The sequence below is a fragment of the Pelobates fuscus genome, chromosome 3 (assembly GCF_036172605.1).
Source record: "Pelobates fuscus isolate aPelFus1 chromosome 3, aPelFus1.pri, whole genome shotgun sequence".
Lineage (NCBI taxonomy): Eukaryota > Metazoa > Chordata > Amphibia > Anura > Pelobatidae > Pelobates > Pelobates fuscus.
Window position 1 is genome coordinate 63,040,805 of NC_086319.1, and position 21,919 is coordinate 63,062,723.

General features: G+C 37.1%; 1 protein-coding gene across 3 annotated transcripts; it reads left to right on the top strand.

Moving 5' to 3' along the window:
* The first annotated feature begins 238 nt into the window (after window positions 1–238).
* Window positions 239–21,652, top strand: RASSF9 (Ras association domain family member 9). 3 transcript variants are annotated; one of them, XM_063445167.1, is made up of 2 exons: window positions 239–303; window positions 20,374–21,652. In XM_063445167.1, the coding sequence occupies exon 2, from the start codon at window positions 20,390–20,392 to the stop codon at window positions 21,599–21,601; it is 1,212 nt and encodes a 403-aa protein (XP_063301237.1). In that variant the 5' UTR covers window positions 239–303; window positions 20,374–20,389; the 3' UTR covers window positions 21,602–21,652. The 3 variants fall into 3 exon arrangements, with proteins under 3 accessions (XP_063301237.1, XP_063301236.1, XP_063301235.1); XM_063445166.1 differs by lacking the exon at window positions 239–303 and adding an exon at window positions 2,213–2,315; XM_063445165.1 differs by lacking the exon at window positions 239–303 and adding an exon at window positions 3,945–3,994.
* The last annotated feature ends 267 nt before the right edge of the window (window positions 21,653–21,919 follow it).

The following is a 21,919-nucleotide window of genomic DNA, read 5'->3' on the forward strand; positions in this document are numbered from 1 at the left end:
GACATCAAAGAAAAATGACTAAGTTGCTACCAGTTCCACACCACTTCTTTGTCACAGCTCAGAAAACAATGGCGTGGGATCGTGTTGGTTTACTCTGAAAATATTTAAGGCATCCAGAGACTCAGATATTAATGAGTAATCCATGTAAAAGCTGGGATTTTCACAGCAAAGACATGTTCCGGGTGCTGTGTGATTACTGCAAATAGGAGAATGAATAGTGAATGCTTAGGTTGTGTAACTCACATAAACCAATGTCAAAACTTGCAAAACTTCAGAACAAAGCCTGTTTCCTTCAGTACTAAGGTAAGCCAAACAGTATGTAAATGTACTTTTATAGCTTTAGGGATAGTCAACCTTATTCCTCCCAGCTACTGTGAACTGCACCGGTTTTATGATTACATTGCATTTTTGTTTAGTTTAAAATAAATGAATTGTACGAGAATGTCTTTTACTGAACTAGAGGTGTGCCAGATATCAAAAATAGATATACTGTCATGGTTATCCACTAAACTGTGAATTGTTAGAGAATCAAAAGAAGTTCTTAGAGGGTTTTCACTACAGTGAGAATTGCTGTGTATTCAAAGCAAATTTCAAATTTGGTGTCAAATAGTCAAACTGGAACAGAATCTCCAAGTTAACTGTTTCCAGTCAGCCATTTGTTTTACTTAAATGTTCGATGCACTTTTAATTATGATCAATCCTTACTTTAAGGAATCATCCTTTAGATTTGAGGCCAAAAAAAGTGAAGTTTAAAAATATTAAAGTCAATTATGTGTTCGGTTTGTCTATTTTGGCTAAAGACTAAAATGTTTTTAAATGTATTTTTACTCACTTTGAATATATATATATATATATATATATATATATATATATATATATACGTAATAATTTGCTCAAAGTACTTTCAAAATCGATGTTTCACCCCGTAGGGTCATTATCCAGATTATATATATTTATACATAGAAACATAGAATGTGACGGCAGATAAGAACCATTAGGCCCATCTATTTCTAAATACTTTCATTAGTCCCTGTCCTTATCTTATAGCTAAGATAGCCTTATGCCTATCCCACACATGCTTTAACTCCTTCACTGTGTTAACCTCTACCACTTCAGCTGGAAAGCTATTCCATGCATATATATTTCCACTGGGATTATTGAAGCATCTAATTGCAAGTTATCATTATAGTCACGCATGTGTTCAATAAACAGTTAATTGACAAGTAAATTAAACTAGTAAAGTAATAACTGCCAAATTAGAAAAAAATAAAACATTTTCTTCTCAAGTAAGTTATTATTACTTTTTAAAATTTATTTTCTCAATTTTGGTCCTAAAAAGCGGTTAAGTTACCAATTAGGTAAATTAAGAGACGCACTTGAAATGATATTCCAAAATAGACACGTGGTAAATGTCTATATCTTACCTATCGTTCCAGTTTGGGTATTTTTGACCACATTCTAAATAACTGCATTTTAATTACCGAAAATCACTATCGGGTTTATTAAATTGTGTAACTGAACTGGGGTTTAATCAAAATAGCCACACTGAATAATTTCTCAAGCTCAGCTGAAAAAGTACCCAAATAGCGGAATGTTCAGCTATTTAAGGCTACGTGTTTCAATTTGTTTTTCATTTCAATTCAATTTAATGTTTGTAATCATTGTGTTTAGTCAATAACCCACAAAATGTATAATGTGTATTCTCTTTATACGTTGAAACATTACTTTTATCTGATTATTTTTTTTCTTGTTTAGGCCTATTATTTTTATTAGTAGTACTGGCAGGCTTAATTACTAAAGGGCAAATTGTCAGAATCGGAAAATGCCTGCAGGTCGGCTCTGTTGACCTAACATTTGAAATTCATTTTGAATTCTTGACAATTCTTACTATAGTAAGTAATCATATATGTTTGCTTCACGTTCACAATTCAATTGTGTGTTCTTCAGTTTTACCCCATTTTATTATTGAGATCATAACAAGTGTCGTCAATACCATAACTGATAGAAAGGAAAGCCTCTGTCTTGTAAAACATGCCAAGTAAATCAATGCAGCAACTCTGAAGTTTAACAGTGTTTTTTTTTCAGAGCACTGCTTGCTGTAGCGTGGAGTTGGGCAGAGCTCCAAAGGTGTAACATGAACACAAGTTCAGAGCAAGCTTAACTAGTTCATTCAACTTCCTCCTCCTGTGCTCATTACTGCTTTGTAGCAGTTACCATAGACCTGCATAAAGACACAGAACAGGGCTTTGCTTCATTTCTACAGATCATGGCTCCTTTCGGGAAAAAAAATTGTTGAAAACACAGCATAAGCCTAGGTAATACTCTATATTAATAGATGGGAAAGAGCACTTCTGCTATATAGCAGGTAGTGCTATTAAGTATCTTTCCGATATTTATCTACATGTATTTTTTTTGTACAGCTGACTGCAAACTGAATGTATGATTGAGTAGTAAGTAGTATGATGTATTATTTTTGTATTTAATATAGTGGGAATGTATTGGGGCAATTAGTTACACTTATTGTGATGGCAGATAATAGCCTGTGAATTATGATTTTCAAATGCCGCCTATTAGCTGAAGATTTATAATTTATTAGAGTAATATATATATACAATATTGGGTTCTGTGCTGGGTTTTTTAAAAATAGAAACGGAATCGTTGCCTGCATTGTTTTACGTGGGTAAATAATGCATACCTCTCTGGCTTTTACCCTTTAGCATGACTACAGATGGATAATATTCTTTCATTTGTAAAAAGTCTTGTGTACTGTTAGATATATTTCAAATTATGTTGATATTTTTGATATAAGATGATTTAAGTTGATGCCATATTATTTATATTTACTTTATTCCTATCATGCCGGTATTTGGAGTGTGTACTTGGGATGCCTACTGCACCAACACAATATTATTCAAAAATGAATTTAGGATTGTAGATAACTTGTTCTACTCATTTCAGTTGGAAAACTAAATTCACTGGAGTTACTGCCAATGTCAAATCATAGATAGAGCAAATAAACTAGAAAGTTTTCAGATGTGCTCAAGAAACCATGAAATCGAATTAAAATAATGCTTTCTGAGTTTGACTTTTGTACTATATTTTTGTCTAAGCCCACAGGTTGCTCAATGTACAAAAACTAGGAAAAATTCCTTAAGCAATCCTATTACATGGCAGCTTAAATTGTTTATTCTTGAGGAATTAACAACCCTCTACTAACCTGATGGCAGAGGAACATTAGGGAAAAAACTAATTAGACAAATAGTGTCTGCTGATAGCCAAACAATTTTTTAAAAAGCCATCATATTCTATTGTGCTATAACCAGGAATGATCTTAACAAAATGAACAGTTAGCCAGAAGGGACAACGGTAAAATCAGGAGGGACTCAACGAGTGACCCTTACTGCATATACTACCATAGTATAGAATGGAGGATGATATATATGTATATATATAGATATATATATATATAATAAAGTTAAATATAAACAATCATATATTTGGAATGTCCATTTTCCAATTTCTTATAGACTAGGTAGTGGTCACAGGCGACTGACTCTGATATTGCAAACATCGCATGTGAAAACAGATATGAAACAAACAAAAAAAATTGCCAATTTTTAATATTCTACTTGAAAATTGTGAAATGGTTCACAATGAAATAAAAATATGCTGAACAATATGATTTTATATGTCAAAAGGATTGCAACTAAATTCACTAATTAGTGCAGCATATGGTACTCCATAAGCATTGTGGTTTCAATGGCTCAACAAAAAGCCTTTTTACTGGTGTAAGTATTGTCTACTTAGGACCAGACTAACATAGCGGCGGGTGAAGCTCCAGTTTCAAGCCAATCCTGCTCTGATAGGCTCACACTACTGGATAACCTATCAATCTTGAAGTTAGGTCCTGCCTCTTCTCCAGATTAAGATCCAATAAGAGCGCTTTTAGGAATAAAGCTGAAGTGGGCATGCCGTTGCAGACTTCTTTGAGAAGGTGAGACATATATGCTGTAGTGATGCTGTAGTTGTTATGGTGCCCATTTTAAGCCTTTAAACCATTTTAGTTTGACTTCTTACTTGCGTCTGCTTTCACCACCACTACATCAGCCAGAGTGCCAAATTCCTCTGTCTGAGCTAAGCCCTGCACTGCAATCAGTGTTCTCAGTCAACGAGTTAACCCAGCACTGTAGGGTTTAGCTTAGGAGAGCAAATGGAAGCTCTTAAGCATGAGTCTGCGGCTTTCTTCCTGAGGTAGTGGAGGCCGGGAGCAGCACCTGGCAAACCCAGGTAAGAAGCCAAACTGTTGTTTGTCTACATACAATGAGGAGCACTAAGGTACTCCAGTCACCATAAGCACTATAGCTATTTACAATGGTTATAGTGCTTGGAGTGTTACTTTATATATTTATGCAACTGGGCCCATCAAAACTTTCAGTACCAGACCCATTATGCCCTTAATCTGGCACTGGGTCTAGTGAGACCAGGGGTTTGGTTTGGTTCCCCCACTTTGTTCCTACTAAAAATTTTAAATTAAGAACAACATATATTGTTTTTATTGTTTATTTTTATTATTAAGCTAATACAGATGCTTTTTTTCTTGGTGAAGCCTGGTTTCTTGCTATCTGTTGTTTGGGTGACAAATTGCTTTTTTCAATTGTTTAAAAATAGGTTGAATGGGCTTTTCATTAAAGGATCAGTGGGCTGTAGTGGTTATGGTGTTTGGAGTGTTCCTCCTGATGAACCCTTTGATGCATGATGCATAATATGCACAATGAGCAAGGCAACTTTGTAATAATGACCATCTAAACCGTGTTCCCTTGCATAGAAAAGTAGACTTGCTTGTTAGAGTTTGTATTATTATTATTATTATTATTATTATTATTATTATTATTATTATTATTATTATTATTATTAACTTTAGTTATAGTTTAAATTGGTTTATTTTTGTAATATAATCTAATTTAGCCATAGGATTTATGTAAATAAAGAAAGGTTTGCACTTAGTCTAGGCATCTTATGTTATAATTCCAGGTAATGCCATCCCATGGTAAATAGTACAACTATTTTTGAATTGTTTGACATGTACCTGGGTCCCTCAGATGCCCACAATCCAGCTTTCTTTTCTGGCATATCTAAACTAAAAGTTTGGATGGAATTAATTGAAAAAGAGCATCAGTTATCACTTTAGGACAATGAATCCAGAAATGGGCAGATTGGACTTCACTAATGTACCACTCTGTAGTGGTCATGGTGTCTAGACTGCCCCTTTAATAATATGTAGACATTTTCCGCTCATAGAAATATCATAAATATGCATATATAAAAGATAAACAAATACAACTGTTGATAAATGCAAATGTCTTTATAAACACCATATATTTTCCAGCAACTTTTCTAGCAATTAAGAAAACTCCTACAGAATCCAGTTATTTTTCATAATGTTAAGTCAGTTATATTCCATAAAAATAATACTCACAGAAAAAGCAATATACAAAGTTACTAACAAAATGCACGAAGGAAAATTCAATAGCAACATAATGACACGATATCATAGAGGGAGATTTAAGAATTCACCTTGTAACTTAATCGTTTGGTTTTAATGCATGCATGTTTCACTCTGTTCAGTTTAACACAATAATTTTTTTTCTCTGACTCACACCAAACTAACCAGTCAGGGGGCAGACTGTATAACTCATTGAAAATAAATCTTTTGTAGAAAATAATGAATGACATGAACCAATTGAAGCTAAATAATTGAGTTTCTCTCCAGCTCAGAGGATCATATTACAAAGATATCATTCCTTCATACGCAATAAGTTAATTGCAGCACAAGTACGTTTTCTTTAAATATGCCATGTCACTAGTTTTTGTTCTATAGTTTAATTTTTCTTATATTAAAGATTAAATTCAGTAAATAAATATCACAGGTAACATCGTTCAATTATGGAGACTACAGCTTAGAAATGTTAAGAATCACATATTCCATAATATTTTTTTCATGGCCTCTGGACAAAATCTAATCACCTAAATTGGTGTTTATATTGTTATTATTACTTATAAATATATCTAATATCATAAATATGATATTTTGTAAGGTCTAATTCATCTTGTGCCACTATCGCCCCCATTTTGTTATGCCACCCCCAAACAAAGAGATGTGCCATGTTGTTATCCCCTCCCCCAAAATAATATATATATATATATATATATTGGGGATAACAACATGGCACATCTCTGTACCGACACACATAATTAAAAACATGGGGAGGTGGAAATCATCCGCATACAACAGATATATTCCCAATCCAGAGAAAGAGATAAGGCTGGCTTTCTGTGATATGACTAAATGATGTACCGCTTAATAAACGCATTTTGTTTTTAATGGTTATTATTTTTGCCCTCTTTTACAGGCCTAACCTTACGTCAGTTTCGGCACACCTCAACTGACTTGCTATTAAGGAACTACTTATTTTAAACCCTGTTTTCCTTACGTCCTCGGAATGTGCCGTACACAAATAGAAGGCTTGGCCTGTAATTGTGGGAGGCACTTAATTTCCCTATTTAAACCCAGTGAGCCCCTGCTTACCTGTCTTCGACGATCTCGGAAGTGCCCCTCCCACCGCACCCTCAATTTTATCATTTTCCTAGGTGGGCCCTCTTTTACAGGCCTAACCTTACGTCAGTTTCGGCACACCTCAACTGACTTGCTATTAAGGAACTACTTATTTTAAACCCTGTTTTCCTTACGTCCTCGGAATGTGCCGTACACAAATATATTTCATATGATCTGTCTGTTGTTTAAAAGTGTTTATGTGTTTGATTGTATATATGTCTATGTAAGCGTGTCTATGTATAAGACTGTATGTGTAGTTTAATCTCTTTGTATGTTTGTGGTTATGTGTGATTACATGTCTATTTTTGCAGGTGATTCTTTGTTGTTGCATACATGTGACTCTCTGTGTGTGTGTGTGTTAGAGACTGTGATTGATTCAGTGTTGCTGTGTACATTTGACTGTAATTGTGGGTGTGTATATATGATTGTGTGATTGCATGTCTATGTATGTAACCAACTGTGTGTATATGTCTGTGTGTGTCTCTGTATGTATAAATGATAATTATATATAAATGTGCAAGGAGCATGTTGTCTGGCAGCAGAACAAGAATTCTCACCACCTTGCCATTCTCTTTCTTAATGATCATGCCTTTCCTACCCTTCAGACTTTCTTCCCGGCTACTGAACAAGAGGGAGCTGCGCTTCTCCTTTCCTCTTGCCCCACCACTTGCCCACTCGATCCTGTCACATCTCACCTTATCAGATCTCTCTCCCCCTCTTTTGTGCCTTCCTTAACACACATCTTCAACTGCTCTCTCTCTCTTCTGGTGTTGTCCTTGCTGACCTTAATCATGCCACTGTAGTACCTATCCTGACCTCTTGACCCGTCCTCCCCCTCTAACTACTGTCCCATATCCCTGCTGCCTTTTTCCCTCAAAGCTTCTGGAAAGACTTGTCTTTACCTGTATGTCTCACTTCCTCAATTCCAACTCTTTGCTTGGCCCTCTTCAATCTGGCTTCCGTCCTCTCCACTCTACTGAGACTGCACTTATCAAAGTTACTAACCGCAGCTAAATCTAAAGGCCACTATCAGGGCCGGACTGGGGATACAAAGCAGCCCTGGAAAAAAAAATCTATGCCAGCCCCATAAGTCATTGCGCCATATATTGTCACATGTAATATGTAGGGCTATGTCTTGCCACCCCAGATGATTGAGTTATATATATATATATATATATATATATATATATATATAAACAATTGATTCCTGCACTCACACTAATGCATCCCTTAATGACCGGGTGCCAGCCATACACAGCTAATGTATCCAAAAAATCCAAGTAGATGGCATGCACTCATGGTTTTGTAAAAGTCCAAAGTTTATTGTAGTAGCATAAAAATATCTGCGATCAACGTTTCAGTCCTTCCAGGAGGACTTTCATCAGGATCATGATGTCTGTCTGTGTCATGACTCCATGACCATGACACAGACAGACACACAGCATGACACAGACAGACACACACAGCATGACACACACACCATGACACAGACACACACACACACCATGACCCAGACAGACACACACAGCATGACACAGACAGACACACACACACACACACACCATGACCCAGACAGACACACACAGCATGACACAGACATACACACACACACACACCATGACACAGACAGACACACAGCATGACACAGACAGACACACACACACACACACACCATGACACAGACAGACACACAGCATGACACAGACAGACACACACAGCATGACACACATACCATGACACAGACACACACCATGACCCAGACAGACACACACAGCATGACACAGGACACACACACACTATGACACAGACAGACACACAGCATGACACAGACAGACACACACAGCATGACACACACACCATGACACAGACACACACACACACACCATGACCCAGACAGACACACACACACACACACACACCATGACCCAGACAGACACAGCATGACACAGACAGACACACACACACCATGACCCAGACAGACACACACAGCATGACACAGACAGACACACACACACACCATGACCCAGACAGACACACACAGCATGACACAGACATACACACACACACACACCATGACACAGACAGACACACAGCATGACACAGACAGACATACACACACACACACCATGACACAGACAGACACACAGCATGACACAGACATACACACACACACACACACACACCATGACCCAGAGAGACACACAGCATGACACAGACAGACACACAGCATGACACACACACACTCCCACTGACATACATAAGTTTTGGTACCTGTGGGTGGGCAGACTGATAGCTGTGCTGGCGGCCGCAGGGGAAGCTCTTCATGCGGCCGCTGGGGGAGCGGGCTGTTCTGTCTCTGCTCCCCCTCCCTCGCGTGCAGCTTAATGAGACCGGGGCCGGAATATGACGTCATATTCCGGCCCCGGTCTCTTTCTAGCGCGCGAGGGAGGGGGAGAAGAGACAGAACAGCCTGCTCCCCCAGCGGCCGCATGAAGAGCTTCCCCTGTGGCTGCCATCCAAGCTCTCCATGCGGCCACAGGTCACCCCGGCCCCAGGTGCCGACGGCCCACCGGGAAATTTCCCGGTATCCCGGTGGGCCAGTCCGGCCCTGGCCACTATTCAATACTAATTCTTCTTGACCTCTCTACTGCCTTTGACACCATTGATCATGCTCTCCTTCTTCAAACTCTTCAATTACTCAGTCTCTGTTACTCTGTCCTCTTGTGGTTTTCCTCTTATCTCTCCCAATGCTCATTCAGTGTCTCCTTTTCTAATGATACCTCTTCCCCTCGTCCTGTCTCTGTTGGAGTCCCCCAAGGCTCTGTCCTTGGTCCCCTTCTATTTTCTCTTTATACTAACTCTCTTGGCAAATGTATTACCTTATTTGGATTCCACTACCACCTGTACGCTGATGACACCCAGATATATCTCTCCTCCCCGGGCCTCTCCCCTGCCGTCCTGCAACGTGTCACTGCTTGCCTTTCTTCCATCTCTGACTGGATGTCCTCCCACTTTCTGAAACTCAATCTCCCACTTTCTGAAACTCAATCTCTCTTAAACTAAGCTCCCTGTCTTTCCTCCTCCTAATACTGATTCTCCTGTTTCGCTCTCCCTTCAGGGTAGTGGTACCTGCATCAGTACATCCTTGCAAGTGTCTTATCGTCATACTTGATTCTGGCCTCCCCTTTGAGCTTCACATCCAGTATGTTGCCAAATACTGTAGATTCCATCTTAAAAACATAGCCCGCATCCACCTCTTTCTTACACAAGATGCTACCGAGGAGCTTGTCCATGCTCTAGTAATTTCCCGCATTGATTATTGTAACCCTCTCCTAATTGGTCTTCCCAAAAGGTGTATTGACCCGCTACAGTCTGTAATGGATGCTGCCGGCAGACTGATTTTCCTCTCTAGTCACACCTCACCCCTCTGCCAGTCCTTACATTGGCTTCCTGTATCCTATAGAGTCAATTCAAAGTGCTAACCCATACCTATAAAGCACTGAACAATTCTAGCCCCTCCTATATCTCTTCACAGATACATAGGTGTGCCCCTTCTCGGTTTCTCTGCTCTGCCCGTGACCTTATCCTGTCCGCTGCTCGCACCCGTACTGCCAACTCACGCTTGGAGGACTTCTAGTGGGCGGCTTCCTTCCTATGGAATAGCCTGCCTACCACCATCAGCCTCTCACCTAGCCTTCAATCATTTAAGAAGTGCCTTAAAACCCATCTCTTTAGGAAAGCTTATGGCCTCCGAGAGAAACCTCTACCTCACATACCTGTCTCTTGCTCTCCTAAAGGGCAGCACTTTACTCTCTCCTCCAGCTCTGATTCACTCCCACCTTATTTGATTTTATACCCCACCTCCTATAGACTGTAAGCTTGTTTCAACCTATCGTTCCTGTAAGTTTTCTTGTAATCGTCCTATTTATAGTTAAATCCCCCCTCTCATAATATTGTAAAGCGTTATGGAATCTGTTGGTTCTATATAAATGGCAATAATAATAATAATAATAATAATAATAATAATAATAATAATAACTCCAGTTGTAGCAATACCAAGCAGTCTTGATTGCAATAACCTGCCTCTTTCAAAAAAGCTCATGGCAAAATCCATGCATGTCATTTGGGACACACACCTTATATGATCTTATGCTGTCAGGGAAAAACAAAAGCTCCCTAAAACAACAAATCAGAGTTGGAATGAGGCAAAAAGTTGCACCGTAAAAGTACCATAACCTGTGCACTAAGCATTTGTAGTTATTGTGCTTGGATTGTCCCTTAAAATGTGTAGTTACAAAGAATGCAGACATACCTTCTCTGCACTCTCATGTGTTTGCCCTTTAAACTAACAAAAGCAATACATAGAACTGCCGTGAATAATCTCTCATTCGTTTTCAGAATGTTTCCCAGAAAACATACCAAAAGGCAATGTTATATAAAACAGACGTTTGCAGTCATCAGTCCTAAAAAAAAACATTTTTTATTCCATGTCTGTGAACTTTATTCAAACTATTTTCAAAAAATGAAATAAATGACTCATCTCCAATATCAAAGTGTCAGGGCAAAAATAAAAGTAGCACATTTTGATGCATATTAAAACTATAACCATACTAAAAGATAACTAATTTGAAAAGGATATGCCTTTTATTCAGAGCCAAACATACTTAGTGATCATGGCAACAGAGGGATAGGCATGGCACAAATATGAGGAAGTAAAATAATAGAAATATTAAGCAAATACAGTTGAATTCCTTGGCAGACTTTTCTCAGGAGCTAGAATACATGAAATAGAGTTACATATGATTTATTCATAGTTTTTATTATGGAAGAAAATAGCAATGTACATTCAAGAATTTTTACCGCCCTTAAGCAAATTGATCCCTTTTCCATGCTTTAGCAAAATCAATGTTAAATATATATTCCAAGCTGGCAAATATAATAAAATGAATAAAGATTTTCCTGCCCTATAAAAACATAATAAAAGATAAAGCTTTTCAGTTCTTTTCAATAATCTGTGACATGACTATATAATATCCATTAAATAAATATAGCAGATTTTTCATTTGCTGATTATTATATGTTTAATGTAGAAATGTAAACCGTTTAAGGAGGGCAGAGAAGGCAGAGGGCAGATAGCTCCAAGTCTAACATCAAAAAGGAGTCTTTCACTATTATTTTGAGATAACCAACTTGACCTATTTAGTTTACAAAATTTGGGAGAAAATAATAGGGAAGAATTTAAAGTAAAATAAAGTTGGTGTCGCCTCCAGTACTGTAGCCATTGGTATTTACTTGCAAAAACCCTTTTAAAGTACAACTATCACCAAATGTGACGTTTTTTTATTCTTGTTTTAGTGATGTGTCTTTTTTAAAAAAAAAAAAATGATTTACATTTTTTTTTATCTAGTTGAGCAGCTATATTGGGTCAGATTCTACTGTTATCTGACCAGCTGCTGATAAGAAAAGTTGGGTTACCAAGTACATTACTTTTGCAAGGTAGAAAATGGTACCTTAAAGGACCACTATTGGCACCCAGACCACTTCAGCTTAATGAAGCGGTCTGGGTGCGAGGTCCACCTAGGATAAACACTTTCTGCTGTAAACATAGCAGTTTCAGAGAAACTGTTATGTTTACTTTAGGGTTAATCCAGCCTCTAGTGGCTGTCTAATTGACAGCCGCTAGAGGCGCTTCCGTGCTTCTCACTGTGACGCCAGCATCCATAGAAAAGCATTGAGAATGCTTTCCTATGAGACTGGCTGAATGTGCGCGCTCTTGCCGCATGCGCATTCAGCCGATGACGGGGAAAGCCCGGCACTGGAGAAAGGTAAGTGTTTAACCTCTTCCTCTCCATCCAGCCCGGCGGGAGTGGGACCCTGAGGGTGGGGGCACCCACAGGGCACTATAGTGCCAGGAAAATTAGTATGTTTTCCTGGCACTGTAGTGGTCCTTTAATGGAATCTTGGTATGCACAAAGCTTAAGTAGCTGAAAGATCAAAAGTAAGAAAAGCCCTTTTCAATGTTGGTATTTCAGCTGTGTTTAAGACACTGCACTCCCTAAATGCACCTCTAAGTCAACTAGTAGAATAATAATCATATAACTTTTTATTTTATTATTATTAATTTATTTTATTATTATTAATTTATTTTGTAATATTTTTAACTTTTTTATATATATATTTTTTAAATGTAAGTTTTTTTTAAAGTATATATATATATATATATTTATATATATATATATATATATATATACAACATAATTTAACTATTTTTAATTCTTTTATTTTTATTGAAAACTTTTAGATAATTTTGAGCTTCCATTTTCAGAACTCTTACAGACATTATATGAGTGAAAAGTGAGTTCAGGCAGAGAAATCAATTCCTCTACAGGGTAGTAATCATTCTTGAAGGTGAGAGAGGCTTTACGGACTATATTTCAATCTGCATAGGATAAAAAGAAAAAAATATTCCGCAGGTAAGAAGCAGTAAGGAGATCCGAGATACCACTGTGCTGATATCCTTTCGATGATTTAACTTGCTCAACCTATTTTGTCCGTAACGACTTCTTCAGGATATAGATGTTTACTCTTCCATGTCCAATGTTTAAATAAGCCGATTGACGTCTCTTCTGTGCGTCTTACCTGCGGAGTAAATTTTTCTGGTATTCAGAGGTACAGACTGCAATCTGGTATTACTGGGGACTGGAGACTAATTGTAGGCAGAAAACACTTTTGCACAATGAATGTTTTTAATTGTGCCAATATTGTTGTGAGTGTTCCTTGTATTGGCTTTTACCCACCATTGTAATTAAAGTTTGCACTACGATTCTCTTTATGTTTTTCTCTTTCATGTGAGGTTGCTGTGAAGAAATGACTCTTGCATTCAGTATTTCTTCCTGTTCCTGCTGTTTATTCATGTTTTCAGTCGGCAGATGGAACTGCCGAACAAAGACCACCCCTGGCTCACTTAACTTCAAAGCCGGCATCACTTAAACCCTCCACGTATGCGGCCAGCGTTCGTACTGCCGAACGTCACGTGGCAGAGAAAACCGCGGCCATCTTTTTTTCATTCAAACAAAGGCAGCGGGACTTGGTCGTCGAGTGTCTGGAACTAAAATCGGACACTCGACTTCCCGAACACCGGTCTCAATCATACGAACGCTGGAACTATATATACCGATTAGCTAGAAGAGCGCTATTTGGTACAATTGTGCATACGAATGAGGGGAACAATCGCTGCTAGGAGCCAGGGGAATCCATTTGGTACTTTTATTCGTTTTTCTAACTTTTCTAAAGTGACCGGCAAAACCACCCAAACTTGTGGAACTATTTTGGGCAGCCCACCCACGGTGACCCGGTCACAAAGGACTTCCATAGTTTTTGAGAACCCCTGAACCGATCTGGGTGAAATTTGAATATGTTGGTTACCCAGATCGGGGCTATCAGGGGATACCCCATGTATAAAGGGGTGTTCCAGAAATTGGGGAAACTAGTGATTTTTCTGCCTGGAGATAATTAGGTTGCTACTGTATCAGACCTGATTATCTCCAGGGCTAGGGGAGGGAATGACATGTTTGTGTTGGGTGTGTTTTATATTTTTACTGTACAGGATTGGATAAATGTTACTCCTCCCTGTGGGATGTCCCCTTGCATGGGGACCTGCATAAAAGGCTGTGTGTGTGTGTGAATAAAGCTCAGTTCTACTTGTATCCTGATCCTTGACTCTGGCTGTTATTTGGAATTTGTATGCTTTATTAAGGGAATTATCTTGTGAAGCTATTTGTATTTCGTATGGATTTCGTTCCTTGGAACTACCGAACGGAGGTCTATCTACACAAGACCCTGGCGCTTCGGGAGGAAACTACCGAAAGAGGTTTGACTATACTTGGTTTCCTTACAGTTGCATTTTCCTCTCCAAGGTGGTAACTATAATCTGCCTCACGTTTGTTATTGTGGCGCCCTTCACTGTATTTTAACTTTGGGTTTTGTACAGTTTAAAAAAAAAAAAGTGAAATTATTTCAAAATTTACCCTTTTTTAAATTTGTGAAAATTCACTCAATAGATTATTCTTTGAAATGTACAAATCCATCAGTGTGAACAGTAAGATAGTAACTGACCCTTGGTAGTCCTGCAGGTAAGTGATCACATACAAAGGAAGAGACCTGTATCAACCAAGAGAGAGCTTCAGGCTCCTTTAATTCCCACATAAATTGAGCATAGATTACATTCTCTCTAATTCACCTATAGACAGTCAGAAACCTAGTAATTGTTCATTAACCCTTCACTCTTCTAATATGTTTAAGGGAATAGGGCAACCATTTAGGATTTAAAATTATAAGTCCATAGTACATCCTTAATTCTTCAAACCACCAGCAGACACATTGAGAATGAAAGAAGAAATTATAAATTAATATGTCAAGGATCAGTTTAAAGGGAAACTCCAGTTCCAGGAAAACAATTCGTTTTCCTGGCACTGCAGGTCCCCTATCCCTCCCACCCCCCAATCCCCGGTTGCTGAAGGGGTGAAAACCCCTTCAGTAACATACCTGAGGCAGTGAGGATGTCCCACATCACTGCCTCTTCCTCCGCCACCGCTCCTCCTAGTGATTGCGTCGGCCGGTGGGCAAGACTGATCCCGCCCACCGGCCGGGGAGACCTAGTGCGCATGCACGGCAATGCATTTCAATGCTTTCCTATGGGGAAATGAGCGACGCTGGAGGTCCTCACACAGCGTGAGGATGTCCAGCGACGCTCTAGCACAGGTTTCTAGGAACCAGGAAGTGACCTCTAGTGGCTGTCTAGTAGACAGCCACTAGAGGTGGAGTTAACCCTGCAAGGTAATTATTGCAGTTTATGAAAAACTGCAATAATTGCACTTGCAGGGTTTAGTGTAGTGGGAGTTGGCACCCAGACCACTCCAATGGGCAGAAGTGGTCTGGGTGCCTGGAGTGTCCCTTTAAGGGAAACTTTGGTGAAGGAGTTAGTGGAAACTTGGTAACTCATAATCCTAGAAACTAGTTAAAATATTTAGGCCGAATGAAGAAGTGAAAGTTCCTCATTACCATGTTAGCAACAGAGGAAGTGGACTTTGGATTCTGGTTGCAAAAAGATTGCAAAGGGCAATAAGACTGCCTGTATTTAAAAAAAATAATTAACATCTAAACTTAGGCATGTCTGGTTTGTGAGTATTTCATTTGTACTGAAGAAATTATTAAAACCGTATTTAGGGATAAATATCCAGGAATATATTTTGGTCAATATTATTTTATGAAGGACTAATCGTGTCATATTAAATTGCACTCTATAGAATGGCAAGTCGCATATAGATCAGAATTTTTCAGTGCATATTTTCCAAAGAACCTGATACTGTGATACACAAAATGTTACTGTACAAATTGAAAGAGAGAGGTTTATAACATGTTGTGCTGTGATTGAAAACTATCTTAAGAATTGACTGCAAGGAGTTGTTAGGTTTCCCTCTTAACCAGCTGATATATGCTTTCACTGGTGAAATGGGAAAAAAAAGTCGAGAGAACCAAACATCATAGGCAATATTTGCTTTAGTGCTCAGTAACTTAAAAAGACAGGCTTTTATTCTGCCTAGCATAACATAAATTGTTACAACCATGGGACAGCCAAGGGTATCTGATATTATCACCCTTGGCTTCCCAAATGGTTCCCCTCTTTGAGCCCTGTCTGGATTCAATCTTCCTGTCCAGATTACTGCGCACATTGTGGCAAAACTAGCCACTTAATAGTATTCAAGACTGAGTTGGTTCGACTATTTGGGGTTCCGAACAGAAAGACATAATGTTCATCAGTTGAAAAACTACCGAATAGTAAGACCACCCAGGGGAGTAGTGTGCCTCCAAATGACTATGTTCATACCGAGGAACCGCAAGATTCTAAATGGTCGGATGGGTGGCCGTCATTCGTATGACCGAACATCTTTGTTCATGAACAGACAGCAGTGTGGTCTTCGAGCGCATGGAATTATAATTAGACACTCGACGGCGCAAACCATGCTGAACTTAACAAAACAAATTAACAAAACGAACGACCACAAGGCACACGACCACCTATTACATGAACAGTTGCATTCGTTATTGTAATGGTAAAAACTGAAAGAAGAACGGTCAAAGCATACAACCACCTGGAACTATTTTGGGGCTTCGCCTCGTGGTTGACAGGTCTAAACTGTACTCAAATGGCGTTCTTATTCTACCAAACAGATCTGAGCGCTTTTTTGACAGAGTTCAGATCACTGCTATTCGGTGAAGTATCTTTCGTGGAGTTTTGACTAATATTATATGAGTTATTATGGTTTGAAATATTGTTTATTGTTCTGTACTTGGGAGATAATCTAATTAAAGAATTGTCCTTACTCAATTATCTTCCAAGTACAGAGAAGGAGTCTGGGAAAGGTGACTTTGTTCCCTGTCCCCAACAAGGTCCACCAGGGGAAAACCCTTGGAATGTAATTACAGAAGCCCCTTGCATAGGGAATTGTATAAAAGCCAGCTGTGGCTCAATAAAAAACAGTTGACTCCCAAAGCTGTGTATCGTCCGGTTATTGGGGAAATTGGATAGGATTCTCTTGGATTTTGTACAAGTCTACCAGCAGAGATATTGATGTGAATATTGCAGCTCCGCTACACACATATATTTTTAGATTTGACTATCATATAACAATCATTGTTACACAGTTTATTTTAATTCATTTTGGTTGTATATCTTATATATCATTTTACCTGATGGTTTCTTAAAGAGGTCATGCTAGGTCAGAAAACTATCTGCCTCATCAATTAAAGTACTTCTACAATTGTTATTTTTTATATTTAATTTTACATCTTTTTTATTTTAAAATGTTATTTTAGTTTTCATAATTTTTTAAAACATTTTTAACAGCTTATTTCTTTGAATATACAAATATTTGTCTTTATGCCACATGTGTACAGTTTTTATCATATGTTAATGAATAAGGATGTTAATGTTTTGATTGTTACATATTGTAAAACATCTTGGTGACAATGAAATATACTTTTTTTTTAAATACTTTATTTTGTTTGTGCAGATAATAAACATGGAGTGTGCATTACCACAACAGCTGGTGCGAACATATTTGCAATCACATGTGTGTACATGGCATCAAAGACATTGCACATTTTTATGTATAGAGAGATAAACAAGAGTATAACGTAGGCTTCAAAATAAACGCACATAATCAGATGTGTGTCACGCTTACTAGCTTAATCTGCGCGGCTAGTGCGTGAGCTAGAGTGGACTTAACTATAAGTTCAGAGAGCTGTACTAAGTAGAACTAAATAGAAATGGTCCCAGAAAAGCACCCTGAGGGACACTACTTGCCACCTTGAAAATTTACCATTAATGACAACTCTTTGTACTCTATTTTTAAGCCAATGTTCTACCCAAGAACAAGCATTTTCATCTAGACCGATTTCCTTAAGTTTGAACACTAATCTATAGTGTGGAACTAATTCCTAGAAAATCACTTAAACCCTGCTATATGTATGAATTCTATTTGTGCAGATGTTAAATCCAAATTATTCTTCCAAATAATAGCAAAAATGTTAATATACTAAATGGTCGTGGTCTGTATTCACAAATCATCACCAATCAAATCAAAAGCTAACAAAAGTTTTTTTTTTTAAATACAGAAAGATATGGCTCATTTATTTGTCCATATAATGTTTGATCAGCTGTGGCATTGTGACCAATGCTGTGACATCAAATATAATGCAATAATGATATACTCTTTTTTTCTGTCAATCATTATTTTATCGAAATATACTTGAAACAAGATTAGCAATTTACAATAGAAATAAAGCACATAGAATGCATAACGTATGTTTCAACTGTAGTAAAGAGATTAGTAATACCTCATTTTTTTAAATATTCTCAACAAACTCATAAAAACCAAAAAACATGAAATAATAGTCTTTAAGGGAAAAGTATGATGAACTGCAGTGGAGAGAATGAGAGTTTGAAGTGACCTCTCTATCTCTCAAAAAAAAAAAAAGTAAACAGGAATTGTTATAAAATACATCTTAGTTCTAATTACTACCTCTTGCAAACATCATCAATTATTGTTAAATCTAATAATAATTCATTCATTTTTCCATTGTATCTACTTTTTTATCCTTAAGTATGATTGTCTTGTGGTCCAATCTGAGTTATTCACCAGAGCTATTTTAATCATGAACTCTTATTTTTTCTTTACTTCATTCAAAGTCTGCAAATGTTAGCTTTGGTTTGGTAGGAAAAGAAAATTAAACTCTCCACCCATGGAAAATAAAATCAATGATTTTAGCCTTACTGTACCAAATTGTTTAAAGTAGTTAGCACAGCACATAATTAGTACAAGTATTTTAGCCAATTACAGGTGTTTGTGAGGTTTAAAACTTGAGATAGTTCTGGCTTTGTAGATCATGTATATACAAGTAACTAAATACCATATGTTGGATCTATAGATCAGCAAATATCATATGTTTTTGTACTAAGGAGCCGAGGGTGATAGGTATACATATACCAAAAAGCAGGTAACTACAATGCAAAAAAAGAGAAAAACATAGGGCAATATAGCGGTGTCTAAAATATTTTTAAAATTGGTTGATAGGTGATAAGTGAGGGTGATAGGTACAATGGTTCGGAGCAGTGCTTAGAGCTGAGCGTGATAGGTACATTGACCAGAGCAGTGTTCAGGAGCTGAGGGTGATCGGTAAACTTGTTGTGAGCAGTGGTCGGGATATTTAGGCGAGATTTATACTAGTAAGGAGGTGTAAGACAGGAAATCTGGGTGATGGGTACAATGGTCAAATGCAGGGAATAATGAGTGAAGGTGGACGGTCAGATGAGCAAAACAGGAATTAAACTGAAATTAAGGAATTAAACAGAGATCAAGGACAGGTTTTTAACTATTAAAGGTAAAATATATATTATTTGTCAGTAGTTGACTTTTCGTTAGTTGTATTACAGTAGTGGATAGCTTGGAGGGAAATATATTGGAAACAGAAAGGAACAACCAGAACTGAGACATGGTATACACCTTATGGAATGGACATCAACCTAAATTAATCTACAGAAAATAAAACATTTGCTTAATTGCCCATTGTGAAAACATTATGACATTAAAAGAAAAATGACAGAAAAAAAATAAATCATATTTTTTTCCAGGAAAGTTATATAATATTTTATTAAATTATGACAGTAATTAAATAATAGTAATAAAAAAGCAAGGTACTGGATATTTTCTAAAGGCATGTAACTAAAACAATTTTAGTTACCTGCCAACATATATTTTATTAAACATAATTTAAAGAACAATCTCGATACTTTAAAGGACAACTTACACAAAGTAATAACCGAAGAATTTTGAATGAAGACAGGTTTTATGCATTGAGGTTCATGATTAAGTACATTGAGGCATGAAACTTGTCAGACTGGTGCCCTGCTTTTGAGAGTTTTCTTCCCTTGTGCTATCTGTTATAACATTTAAAATGGCCTAAAATAGAATTCATTTTTGCTCATGCCTTCTGTGATTAGAATTTTCCTTTTGGCAGTGGAAGCTAACATCTCACAATATCAATACCTTTCGTTATATCATGGCTTGTTTTGCTGAGAATTTTTTTTGTAGTCTAGTGTGTATGTTGTTGAAAATATCAAATACTATTTTTATGTTTTATACATAGTGTTTCTTTCCTTTGGCTAAGTAACTTACACATTTTTTTATTCTTTGGTATAGGTCATCAACTGAAGTTATGGAGCATGAAGAAAGACAAATTGTGGTTTGGACTGGTCAAGAGGAAAAAATTGTTTGTGGACTGACAAAGCGTACAACCTCTGCTGATGTAGTACAGGCTCTTCTTGACAATCATAAAGCTACAGCATCGAATAGCTCTTTTATTTTGGGTGACAAGCACAGAGAATACTGTATTGTTGAGAAATGGAGAGGGTTTGAGCGTATTTTGCCTCCATATACAAAAATATGGAAGCTTTGGAAAGCATGGGGAAAAGAAAAGGTAAACCTAACATTTGTTCTTGTGAAAGCAGATACCTTTCTTGGAATTCCAATTTGGAGAATGTCTGAAGCCAAAGTAATCCCATCCTCAGAAAAAAATAATCTTGACTATTGTTCTACCCATTATGTCAAATCCTTACCATTTGATAAACAAAAAAGAATTGTGAAAAAGGCATTTAGAAAATTAGCCAAAATCAAAAAGGAGATTGATTTTACAGATGCAAATAATGCGGAGACACTTATTCACATAATTGTTTCTCAAGACAACACTATTAAACAGCAAATATGGAGAATGCATGAAATAGATAAAGAAATCGAGGCATCTGAAGCTCATCCACATTTAAGAAAGGTAGAGGACAGTGGTATGAATGATGTCCACAATTGTGACTTAAAAACATTTGATTCTAGTACTACAAATTGTAGTCCCAAAAAAGTGTTTCCCCTGGAGAAGAAAACAAAACAGAAAAAACTAGAGCTAGACGAACAATTAATATACCATCAAAAGCTTATTGACAGACTCTCTGCTGAAATTGAAGAAGAGATATCATCTCTATGCAAGAAACAAAACGGTGATGGAATTATTTTCTCTAAAGAGGGTAGGAAGAAATTGGATGAATTTAACTTGGAAAGTGTGAAAGATGAACTCGAAGATAGTTTGCAAGTTGGTTTAAAATTACATACCATGTTTAACAGTGTTCAGAAAGATATTAAATATAATGACTCTTTGCTTCTCAGCAAACAGAAGGAGTACAAGCACTTAGAAGAAGACTTGAAATCATTATCTATCACGGTTGAAACCAGTCCTTTACATTTTACACCTTACCTAGCAGAAAGAGATCACATGGTTCATAGCAGTAAGGCAAAAAATGATTTTACCATGAAATTGTCAAGTTTGAAAACACATGATACTGACTCAGACACCGGCATAAGTTCCACTCATAGCCAAGATTGAGTGTGTTTTCTGATAAGTGATGCTATTTTGCACATTAGAATTTCTGGTTAAAATGTATCAATAAATATTTTTACTGTAAGAAGATAATTATTACTAATATAAAATAAAAATCTTCCCATCTTGATTTTTTTTCTTATCATTTGAACACCATGCCTACTATAAAAAAAAAATAACAAGTCATAAAAAAGCAATTTATTTTATAGATTCATGTTCAGAGGTACATGAAAAATTTTAATTCTATCTTTTTATTCAGTTTTAAGTTTTGATTTATTCATTGATCATTTATGCAAATATTAAAGTGGAGAATTTGTTAAAAAT

Coding starts and splice junctions, on each gene's coding strand:
- RASSF9 (XM_063445165.1), top strand. CDS start 3,969: ATGCCGTTGCAGACTTCTTTGAGAAG. Junction 3,995..20,373: donor TTGCAGACTTCTTTGAGAAG/GTGAGACATATA, acceptor TCTTTGGTATAG/GTCATCAACTGAAGTTATGG.